At 36.8% G+C, this 12194-nt stretch overlaps 1 protein-coding gene across 1 annotated transcript in view; it reads left to right on the forward strand.

The window, feature by feature from the left end:
* The window catches only part of LOC131066972 (protein ORANGE, chloroplastic), a 92543-nt gene that overhangs the window by 15010 nt on the left and 65339 nt on the right, over positions 1 to 12194 (forward strand). The window contains exons 2-6 of the mRNA XM_058001879.1: positions 5216 to 5330; positions 6515 to 6631; positions 6928 to 7014; positions 10286 to 10362; positions 10609 to 10736. Coding sequence (XP_057857862.1) covers positions 5216 to 5330; positions 6515 to 6631; positions 6928 to 7014; positions 10286 to 10362; positions 10609 to 10736 — 524 coding nt within the window. The remainder of the gene's footprint in view (positions 1 to 5215; positions 5331 to 6514; positions 6632 to 6927; positions 7015 to 10285; positions 10363 to 10608; positions 10737 to 12194) is intronic.

A 12194-nucleotide genomic window follows, 5' to 3' on the forward strand; every position in this document is an offset into this window, starting at 1 on the left:
GGTTTGGAAAGCGAATCCAACCAAAGATCAAGTCCAACACTTTGTCCTTTGAATTAACACACTACTTTGATCGAGAAATGATTCAAGAAAATTGAACAACCATGAAGATAACCAAGAGAATTGCAACAAAACACCATAACTTCAATATTTCATTGATTCCAAAGTCATCATATACAACAATTGTTTGAATTCTTTCCTCAAAACTCAATCTTGCTACAAAAGTAAATTGCTTCTAAACTCTAATCTCTCTAATACATCAATAATCTAATCTTCTTCTCACATCTAACTTATGAAAATGAAATGAAATGAGGGTATAAATAGCATCCTCAATTACAATGAATGGTCTAGATCAAAAGTAGATCAATGGTCAAGATCATGACACCTAAACCCTAATTAGGGTTTGTTACAAAAGTTCCCCTTTTATTGCACAACATTAAATGCATAGCCAATTATAAATTTGGCACGAAAATCTAGGAGACATAGACCAATGACAATTAAGGTGCCATGTCATCTATAACAATCTCTCATCTAGAATCTTATTCCCTTTCCAATGCTCCTTTTTAGCATATGCAATGAATCTTGATACGATTCCCTCGATCTCAGCAATTGGAATCTCGGGAAGATTCTTCATTCTTTCTTCCAAGTGGAGGATCATCTTCGTACATTGACCTGGCTCCTTCTATGCTCTTGTAGATCATATCTCTGTGCTCTGGAAGATGGAAAGCCTCACTTATAGCTTCTTCTGAAAGATAAGCTAAAGTGTTTCCTTCTTTGGACACGATCGTTCTGGATTGAGGATCATAATGACGAGCACACTCGATCATCAACTCATGGCACTGAACTGCTGGAGGGAAGCCGGCCGCCTTAATGATGCCACTTTCAATTATCCTCTGGGCGACAGGTGATGGCTTGCCAATGTAAGGGACCTCTCGAAACTTCTTCGTGCTGAAGTTGCCCAAGTTAGTATCTCCAATGTTGCTCCACTTCGACACGATCTTGGTCTCCACTTCTTCGGTCTTTTGATCTTCCTTCATGAGAGCTGGACGACTGGTGGATGCTCCCGCCTTCGGGGTCGCCATACCTACACAACATTTCATAATAAGTAACTAGATATTGCAATGCATAACATAGATTAGATTAATTTTAGGAAACCTCATGATAAGTCTTTGAGTTATCATTTCCTAAATAACGATTAAGCTATTGAAATTCAAAATTTCAAAATTCAAAACTTGAAGCAATGACGATCAACGTTCAAAATTTAAAACAAGGGACCACATCGCCATACCTCTCTTAAGAGCTAACTCTTAAAATGCAAAACAAGAAAATCGCATAGGCAAAAATCGAAATTAGATGGCTTCAACGTGATCTCCTTCAAATGAACGTCCTCTTTATCAATTCGCCACCCTTGGGGATGTCTTTGACGTGATCTTCAATGTCCTTGGCAAGTTCGCTCAATATGGAAACTAAGGTTCGCACTCCTTTGATGATGCTCGCGCCTTCCTTTGCTAAATTCGCACTCTCTAAACACAATTCGCACTTCTCCTTTGAATGGAATTTCGCACCTCTCCTTGATGAAATTCGCACCTTGTAATTGTCTTCTCCAAATCGCATGCAAAGGGATGATTGAATGATGTTTTAAAATGCCATATCACACCCCCTTTATATAAGCGCTTACCTCCTTGATTGCCTCTAGGCCAACTTGGAAATAAAGCAAATAATAACAATAATTAAATAAAGGGAGGCCGACTTTTGTATAAATATAAAAATAAAACCCAAGCGCTCACCTCCTTATTTAATTAATTAATTAAAATACCTTTGTAATTAATTGTTTCGGTTTTTTTAAAAGGCAAAATTAATTATTAAATGCCTTGTGCGCACCCATTAAATGCCAATTTTAATTAAAAATATCAAGGTTTATCGAAATTTAGCATTTAATGCAATTTAAAAAATGATGTTGGCGCCTAGACATGGGAAGAAAAATGAACATTAACTTCATCGCTCTGGTCCCTGGGAGAGGGACAGGAGCGATTATGCATTTAGGTCCTCCATCTTTCATCTTTCACGTTTGAAACTTCATCCCCTACGTCCAAAATGAGGTTCTCGCTATATATTTTGATTGTGACTTATTTCATCTTTGGAAAGAATGCCCTTTAGACCATTTTCGCCCTGGTCCCTTGGTGAGGGACAGGAGCGAACTTGTATTTACTCCTTGGTCTTTGCCTTCTAAGTTGCCAATTTGTATCGCAAGGCAAGTAACAACTTTATTCTTTCATTCCACTTTTACTTCACTTGGCATCTACAAGGCATTTTGATGTTTAAATAGATTATCGCCCTGGTCCCTTGGAGAGGGACAGGAGCGATCCTGAAGTTCTTAGCCAAAATTTGCTATCCTTCAACCTTTGTTCTTTGTTCATTGCTTCCTAAATGATGTCCTTGATCTTGTGTATCCTTGCCTTGTCTTGATTTTGAAGGAAAATAAATGATCTTGTGCAAATCGCCCTGGTCCTTGGCTCAAGGACAGGAGCGATATAGGTTCCTTGTTCAAATTGATCACCCTTTGACGCTTAATTTCTTTGTATATCATCTTCTTAAGATACCTTTGATATTTTGTGACCTCGCATAACCTTGACTTGGCGTGAATTTTGAATGAATTAGCAAATATAGTAAATATCGCCCTGGTCCCTGACTGAGGGACAGGAGCGAACTTCAATGTCCTGGGCTCATGCTTGCTTTCATCAACTTGCCATTGCTTTCATCGTGTAAAATGAAGTCCCTTGATCCCTCTTGGCCACTTGATACTTGATAAACCTTTGAAAATCTAAGCCTTTGTGAAGATTTCGCTCTGGTCCCTGGGAGAGGGACGGGAGCTAACTTGGGTATATAATGAAAATTTTCCATCATCTTAACTTGTAATTGTCTTCAAAGTGCAAAACGATGTCCTTTACTCCCCTTCAAATATTCAAAATGTGGATAGCAATCCAAACTGGGCCTCATTTGAACACTTTCGCTCTGGTCCCTGCCTGAGGGACAGGAGCGAACTAGGATATTTGGTGCAATTCTTTCAATATTGGCGACCATTGATTCTTCGTTCTTCATTGAGACGCTTCAAAATGTCCTTGCCACCCTTCACCTTGACTTGGAGTGATTTGAACTTGGAGGAAAGGCATCATAACTAACATATCGCCTTGGTCCCTAGCTGAGGGACAGGAGCGAATTTAGACTTGTAGGCTCCATCCCACTTTGCCAACTTCCAATTTTATCTTCAACGGTCTTGTAATGCATCCTTTCATTCGTTCATGGCTTGGAATTCATTCAAACTTGGCAGGAAATTGACCTAAGGCAAAAATCGCTCTGGTCCCTGGCTGAGGGACAGGAGCGCCTAGGCCAATTTGGAGTTCATTAGGTGTCTTACAATCTTCAATATGTATTCAACGGGTTCATTTCACCTTCCTTTCTTGCCTCAAACCCAAAACTTGCTTGCTTTTTGCCCGAAACATGCCTCATGAGGAATTTCGCTCTGGTCCCTGGGAGAGGGACGGGAGCTGCATTGAATTTCGCCCTGGTCCTTGACTGAGGGACAGGAGCGATTTTGGCATTTTGGTCCATTTCCCTTCACGAAGGCACTTCAAATTATATTCAATTGATAAAACATATCTCCTTTGATCTCCCCAAATCGTCAAGTTGCTTAAACCCTGCAAGGACAAGGTGATGTTTGATTTTGAGCTTTGGTCCTTCACTGAGGGACAGGAGCGATTTTTACTCCTGGGACATTTCCGTGCTCATGAAATTCTTCAAATTATATTCAACGGAAAGATCACGCCTCCCTTTACTACTTCCATTCGAAAAATCATCTTGATCCTGCAGGGACAGTAAGATTTTTGAAAACGAGCTCCGGTCCTTCACTGAGGGACAGGAGCGATTTTGCTCCTACAGGCCAAAATATCATGATTTCGGGATTTTGATCACTTCACAAGGTAAAAACAAGTCATTTCCAATGCCCGGGATCAAATATCAAAAAAACTCAAAATTTGGTCAAAATTACTCATTTGGACAAAATTCACAATTTCATCACTCATACTTAGACAAATTTAGACTCTTCATTCAAAATTCCAATTGAAAATAGACCAACTCACTTAGCCTCTGGCGAATTCACTTTATTCAAAATTGCATCCTGCGAGAGGAAGCTCAAACAAAGCTCTCAAGACTGACTGGACTTTGGCCTGAAAACGACAAAACAGAAACCCTAAGGCTTGACCCTAAATCCAGACAACTGACAAACAACCAAAACCCTAAAAAGCAGAGCGAAAGGCGAGCAACAACGAGCAAAAAGAGGGGGTCCCCATTTAAATGGGGCGATGTGTGAAATGGTCACAACAAGATGCTAATTGCTTTCCTTTGCAGAGGACTTGTTATGGCTGTTTTAAACCAACTTGCTGCTCTAGATCCTCAAAATTCTTAAGACTGGTCTGCAAATATATTCTCCCTCAAGTGAAGAACATAAAGTGAGTCATTCACCAATGGACATTGACTTACTTGCTATTTTGGCATTTGGAGGTACTCAGTTTGGCTTGGCCATAATTCTTTTTTTAGCATGATTTTCTAGGATGCAACTCATCCTCAAATTGTCACAGATATCAGGGAAGAATATCAGAAATAAATGCTCAAAATTCTAGTTGAAGGCAGCTGCTATAGTCGCTGTTTGACAATTCGGCCTGAAATCAGATTTCATTATTCAATTTGTAGTCAATCTCATTTCATCGTGGTCATAGTACTTCATAGTGTATAATCTAGGTTTCCAGCCTTTTTGCCTTAGTGGCAAGAGGAGAACTTAGTATGGGCTGCTTGAGAATCTGTTTTATTAGGCTTATGAAGTATGCCTATTCTTGTCCTTATTATACCTTTAAGTTTTGATCCTTCTTCAAAATATGTGCTATTTTCCTCAATTATAATTCATAAATTTTAGTACCATGGATATTGAATGAAAACCTAAAGAGAGTTTTTTTGTAAACTTTGATGTTAATATAGAATAGAGAATGGTAGTTGCTTAATGTTTTGGTTTGCCTGTCATGGTATTTAATTTTTAAACTTCATGCACTTGTAATAGGCCTTTTGCAGCATCCATGGGTTTCTGCTTTGTTTAACGATTCATTCTCATATAGTAACTTATGTCTATAATTATTTATAAGCAATAATTTGTTCTCTTTTTTTAAAGCAGTTTCTGTATCATAGAAGGACCTGAAACAATACAATCCTTTGCAACAATGCAACTGCAAGAGATTCGAGACAATGTTAGGAGTCGTCGCAACAAAATCTTTCTTCTTATGGAAGAGGTAATGTAACAGAATGCCTTGATGCGCTTATTGCACACTTCAGGTATTCCTTATTTGAAAGATATAATGTAGTAATATACTAATATGTAGTTTTATGGTACATGAACTAGCATAAATGAAGAAGGCCTATTCCGTTGATTCTTTTATATCTGTAAATCTTCAAATAAATTATTGAAGTTAAATCCTATTATGGCCAAAGATCTTTGCATATTATAAGCTGTATCTTGAATTTTTACTAAATTCATGTCCAGATGTGATATATGCACTTATTAAATTTGGTTGATATATATATATATAGTCCATTATCATAGCCATTTTCAAGGTTCTTAAGAAATTATTATGACTTATAGTATAATAATAGGTCTGATATTTACATAGTTGGAATTTAACTGAACTTCATCACTAGGATGTCTGAGTTAGTTTGAGCTAGGACCACTTGAAAATGATCTAGGCTTGTTTGGCACTGATACAACTCACAATAACATAACTTGTGCATATATTGGGCAACTGCTCTGAGATTAGTTAAGTTGATTGTTGCAAAAGTTCGAAGGTAATTAAACTAGAATAATTTTATCTGTTATGCAATCATCTAGATTGTAAGCCAACTAAACCTCATGCATAACATCGAGACTTATAGTATGACAAATCACTCTTTGTATGATGGGGACATTTAGGCATACTAGATTTCATTATTCTTCTTATTGGTGTTTCTAATAAATTATAATACATGAGTTTGCAATTAATTATTCTTGAGTGGTAGTTGCATAAGCTTTTGGTACTTAAAATTTTTAAATTACTTTTGAGTGGTAGTTGCGTAAGATGTAAGTATTGCACAACTTGTATCCAATCATTTACGTTGTTTCTGTATATGTTTGGCAATTCTCTAACAGAATATGTTTTCTCATATAGTATCTTTTTCTCCTATATGCAGTATTTATTTCACAAATCACGGCACATAATATCTTCATAACTGGGGCCTGCTTTGTGCAACTATTTACAAACAATATGAACACTGATTTCTTAAGATGATGAACCAAATGTGATTTGATTTAGATATTGAAAAATACTCTCTACCAAATTGCTGCTGGTTTTATCTTGAAAAATATGTGGAACTCAGGTGTTGTAAGATGAGGTCTTTCAATTCAATAATGGGTATGTTTGCTAATTTTTTGTCTACATTCTAGGTTCGAAGACTTAGAGTACAACAAAGAATCAAAATTGCTGACATGAGCAGTGCAGGTGATGAGATTGAAAATGAGATGCCTGACATTCCATCTTCCATTCCTTTCCTCCCTCACATGGTGAGTTTTTAGAATATTGGCAATGATCTTACAAGTGTTTTGTGTTTTACTATTTAAATATTAAAGTGGAGAACACTTCCGATATTATGAAAAGTAAATAGAATTCAACTTTGTTTGTGGGGTGTGTGCATGTTCATTTGTTCATGCCAAATAAAATTCAACTTTTCTTGAGTGCGTGTAGACGTACTTGTCTGTTAATCCTTGCGTGTGGAAGCAAATTTATTTAGTTAGCATGATGAGAACAAATATTCTGCTATCTTAATAAATTCTAACTGCCATGTTTACTTTATAAACAGACACCAGCGACACTAAGGAAGTTTTATGCTACCTGCTTTTCATTTATTGCTGGGATCATTATGTTTGGTGGCCTTCTTGCACCTTCTGTAAGTGAACTATATGTTTATGGATTCATGGTCTTTAGATAGTAAAGTTAGACAAATTTTATTGATGTTATATTTGTTAGGGAAAATTGCTTTATCTTATATGGAATAATTTGACTTTTTGATTGATTCCCTGTTGTAGATAAAGATCACATGTATCTTATTTTTTGTTGTTCTGTTTCCACTCTAAATTTAGTTCCCTTTTGAGGGACAAAGTATAGATTGTTGGATATACCAGTGTGCTAGGACATGTTCAGTATTAAACATATTAGTGTCTTTCAGTAAATCACTTTGTCTTTAAGGCATTCCATATCCCACCTATTAGCTCCTTTAACGATCTCTTTTAATCTTCTATTATACTTAATGAGCTCTTTTGATCTTCTATATAATAGTTTATCAGCTCAAGTATTTCTTGGTTCAAAATATCTCTAATAGTGATGAAATTATATCTCAAATTGTACCTTTTCGTGAATTGGTTCTCTTTTATCCTCTATGACCATCTTTGTTGCACTTGCAATCCCCATATTGTTGTAGGGAATAATCTCATCCAATATCGTTCACCTATCTATCCTCTTGATTTCTGGAGTGTTCCACATATAGTATGGTACCATGTTGGGTTCACTTTATTATTTTGGCTGAAAGTGGGCAGCTGTATACTTTCTTGGTGAATCTGGATTGGATATTGTTATAATCTTCCTTTTCATGATTGCTCTATTCACTCATTTCAGAAAACCATGGATTATCTTTCTATGTTAAAATCTTTTCTAATTCGTGTGTAGCTTATGGCAATCCTGAAAACCATAGCATCTTCTGAATTACTGAATTGTTGAGCCTGGTTGTGGCTAGAATTCATGCATCAAGCCTTGGAAATCACAGTAGCCGTACTTTCTTCTGTCTATTTCTGCATAGCCATCCATTCTTTGATGCATTTATCATGTCTGTGTGTTCATTGCCTCCATATGTATTCAGTTGGTGATTCAAAAAGATTTACTTATCCAGAAAGTTCATTAGTTATTCATTATTGAATCGGTTGACTTGGTGCTGATCCTGTTTCTGAAGTAGTCACACAGATCTTCACTCAGGTAGAGTTTTCTTTTTTTCTTTCAATTTAGTTTCTTTGTTTTTGTGACAATAATTGTTTTGTAATTTTTTTATCGAGAGTGTTGAAACTTGAAATGTATATCAATAAAACTGCTACAATGCAAGTTCTTTCATTTTCCCCTTTTTGCCCCCAAATTTATAATTTCTTATAAAATCTGTGTAGAATTCCCAAGTTCCATTATGACAACAAAGCCAAAATAGGGTGAGGTACTCTTACCAGGTTCATACACAATGATGAAGATTTAAGCCATACAAACTTGCATTAAATTAAAATCTATGATACTCCAAGTTTCTGGGACAGGGATGGCAGGGGGACAAGTTTTTGGAATGGCCTTTTTCGGGCCATTTTTGGGGATGGCTATATAGAAAATGGGAAATTTTCAAATATTCATATGATAACATGGATAAAGCATTCGTCATGTACATTATAGGTCCTTAATAGTAATATTTGTGTTGAATTAAGTGTTCACATGAGAGTCAAACAAATTAGCAAATGTCAGAACTTAATTGCTTTCATAATTAATTCATTGTCAATATGCATGTGATATTAAAAAATAGTGTAGAAGTTACAACAAAATGCCCGAAGCCTTCAAGTTTCACTTCAACTACAATATGAAAGTACAAAAACTAAGAAAGTATACTGCTGCCTTTAATCTGCATCTGCCAACACTAGTCACATCATTAGTCATGACTGGAAGCACATTTTCAGGGTTTGGACACCAACATATCATCATTGCAAGCATTGTCAGCAGCCTATCTTTCACCAGTTTGTGGTGGATTTTCAAAGATGTATAGGGTTTGAGAAATGCAAATAAGGAACAGTCAATGCCCAAGCTTTCTGCTGTACAGGAAGATGAAAAAAATAGAAACAAAACATGGTCAAACGCACCTTAAGCACATGGTCATGCAATGCAGTCACAAAAAAATCAGACTGAATTTTGAAAACACAAAAGAGTGGTCACTTGATCCCCAAGCATGCTCATGGAAGGAAAAGTCATATTTCAAACAAAAAATAACCAAAAGGATGAATAACAATAAAGAATCATTTTTTAAAGAGCTTTTTTTTTTAAAATTTAAAAATTGTTACTTTTTTATGGGAACAGCTGCCATCCCCTTTAATTTTATCTGGGATTCCCCTGCATTTTCCCCCAATTTGGGGACGGCCAGTGGACATCCCCTAGGCATCCCTATGTCCCCAGAATGTTTCGGAACAGGGATGGCCCAAAAAATTCTGGGTACGCATCCCCAACTTTCCCTGATTAAAATACTTCCAACACTGCATTAAATTACATTACACTTGGAATTCATAATTGCAGAGTCAGGCATATAGTTGAAAAATGGAAGATAGGGTTTCATATTGTTCTTTTGTTCATCTCACCTAGTTTTGCACATAATGAAGGGATATAGGTTACTGTTCCCATTTCATGCAATTACCTGTTAAAATATTTCCCAAAGATTAATTACAAAAATATCTTTACTCTACAACAGCATGAGAGCCTTGAGTATACTTGGCAATAACAATGAGTGGAAGGGTTCCATCCTCATCTCTCAAAATTCGGCTCAAGCATTTTTTGTCCTTGGCTGAATCACTAAAAAAATGCAAAACAGATGTAGAATTCCAGAATTTCATACCCTCAATAATGAAAGGAAACTTGTAGATATACTTTTGCAATTTAGGTGTCCCGGGTCACTTTTTGCTGGTAAGCCTTGAAAATAAATATTTGAACAGAATTTAGACTTTAGTTTCAGAGACATTTTTTTTTGACATTTTGCATCATCCTAGCTGAGTAAAAATGCTCAATCTAAGCGATTAACTCTTCCATAACTACATAAGTTGGATTGTGGTGGAAATCTTTTGTGTTTGTTTCTTTGCCATTTTTCCTTGTTAGTCTTATTAAAGAAATGTTAGATATGTTATTTTCTGTTCTCTAGTTCTTGTGACACAGACTTGATTGCATTCTTTAACATAAATTGTGGCCCTATTCGTATTTTCATGTTACATTCCTAACAGTCCCGTTTCTGTAGCGTTTCTGAGATGACATGACAAGATAATATTGTAAGAAACTGTTAAATATGGTGCTTGTGTGCTTGCTTTAATTTCTTCATTAATTATGATTGATGCACTCTCATCTGAAAATATACTTACTGTTAATGTTATCTGCTTTCTTTTCAGCTAGAACTTAAATTAGGGTTGGGTGGAACATCATATGAAGATTTTATTCGCAACATGCATTTGCCAATGCAGCTGAGGTATATTTGAGAAACATGAATACTGCAAATCTCTTTTTAATTTCAAATTTTGCCTTTTACAGAGCTGGGAAATTGCAACCAGTAAATTTGCAACTTTATTGTTTACTTTTAGCAGAATTTTAGGATGTACATTCTTTTATTTGTGTACCAGAACTTAATGTATAGACTACGTATGGCTATTAAGCTGTCTGGAGAAAACTTGTAATAGATGATCTTGTTTTCTGAAATTCAAAATTTGTGAATCAGTCAGGTTGATCCCATAGTAGCATCCTTTTCTGGGGGAGCAATAGGTGTTATATCAGCTCTTATGGTGGTTGAAGTCAATAATGTTGAGAAACAAATGCATAAGAGATGCAGATACTGCCATGGAACTGGTATGTATCAGTATACCATATTTTGGTAAAGATTCTCTATCATTTATTCTGAAAAGTTGGATTAAATTTTTGCAACCTTGTTTCTAGCAAAGAACCATGCTCCCTAGGTTATATCCATTTATGTGGTTATATCTTTACTGTGAACAGAGATCACTAGGTTAGGGCATATCATGAAAGTAATATGGACAATCTTCCTTAGTCTAGCCATTTCTGATAGCAGTTTTTGGCAACTTAAAGGAGTTTACTGCAGTGAGGCACCTATTTTTAATATGTAATGTACGCATTTAAATTATTTGTTTTATGCAAGCATATCAAAATTTGGCTTTTCTGTGTATTACAACTTTAATGTAATTGGATTTGCACTACAATATTGTATCATGGAGTATAGATTGCTCTCTTACTGTGGCAGAAGACTCAATTTCTTGTGCCTTAATGAACCTCACATACCTGTTGACCTAATCACACATCACCCCATCCCAGATAGGGACCCCCTAACTTTTAGGCCCTTTTGGTCATTTGGTCTTGGTTTTTTGTGGGTTTTGGTGGCAGTCTCTCCAGTCTCTTTCCTTCCCAGGTGTTTGGGGGGTTGAGCTGGTCAAGTCTTCTTTTCGTTTGAGTGATTTTGGTGAAGTCTAGGGCCTATTTTGCAGTCCAGTACCTCTCAGCAGCTGAAGAACTGGAAATCTAGGATAACAGACGGATGGCTAGAGTGGTGGTCAAAGATTTCGGGCCATGACAATTCCACCATAAAAGTGGGTCCTCTTGTGCGATGTTGTCTATATCCATCTTTGCCGCATCTGAATAACCTCTAAGAGTGGCAAATCTTCCCCACTCAGTGCGCATTGTGCCGACATCTTTGGAATCAAACATCTTCTCTATGCACCTAAAGAAACCCGCCTTCACCTCATCATCCTGAATCGGTGTCAGTCTACCCGGTCTAGCCTTGTACCACTTAGGATTCAAGGCAAAGGCAACCATATGCAAAGGAGTGTTCAACTTGTCCCATCTACGCTGAATGATAGGCTGGATTTGCTCATTGTAGAATGCTAAAGAGGGGTCCTTCACTCGCACAGCAGCCTTCATCTGGTCAAGCATAGAGTCAATGCATTCATACACCTCTCCAAGGTTAGGTGCATCCCCATCCCCATATCTGATCACCTGGAATACTGGAGAAATGATAGAGACAATGTATTTCGCATCAGTCCAAAACACATCACTCTTCACTATCTCCTTCACCCTTCTCCCTTGCTCTTTCTTGGCCTCAGCCCACCTATTCCACTCATTAGTCATAACCATGAGTTGCAATGCCTCTTGCAACTCAATCATTCTCTCCAAGAGAATGAAATAGGATGCATATCTAGTCTCAACTGGTTTCAAGAACTCCTTCTTCGCGAAGGTCCTGAAGAGTGCATGTGAAGTGTGGTGGTTGCAGATAAACATCTGCACATCTCTCGCATC

This window comes from Cryptomeria japonica, chromosome 5 (assembly GCF_030272615.1).
Source record: "Cryptomeria japonica chromosome 5, Sugi_1.0, whole genome shotgun sequence".
Lineage (NCBI taxonomy): Eukaryota > Viridiplantae > Streptophyta > Pinopsida > Cupressales > Cupressaceae > Cryptomeria > Cryptomeria japonica.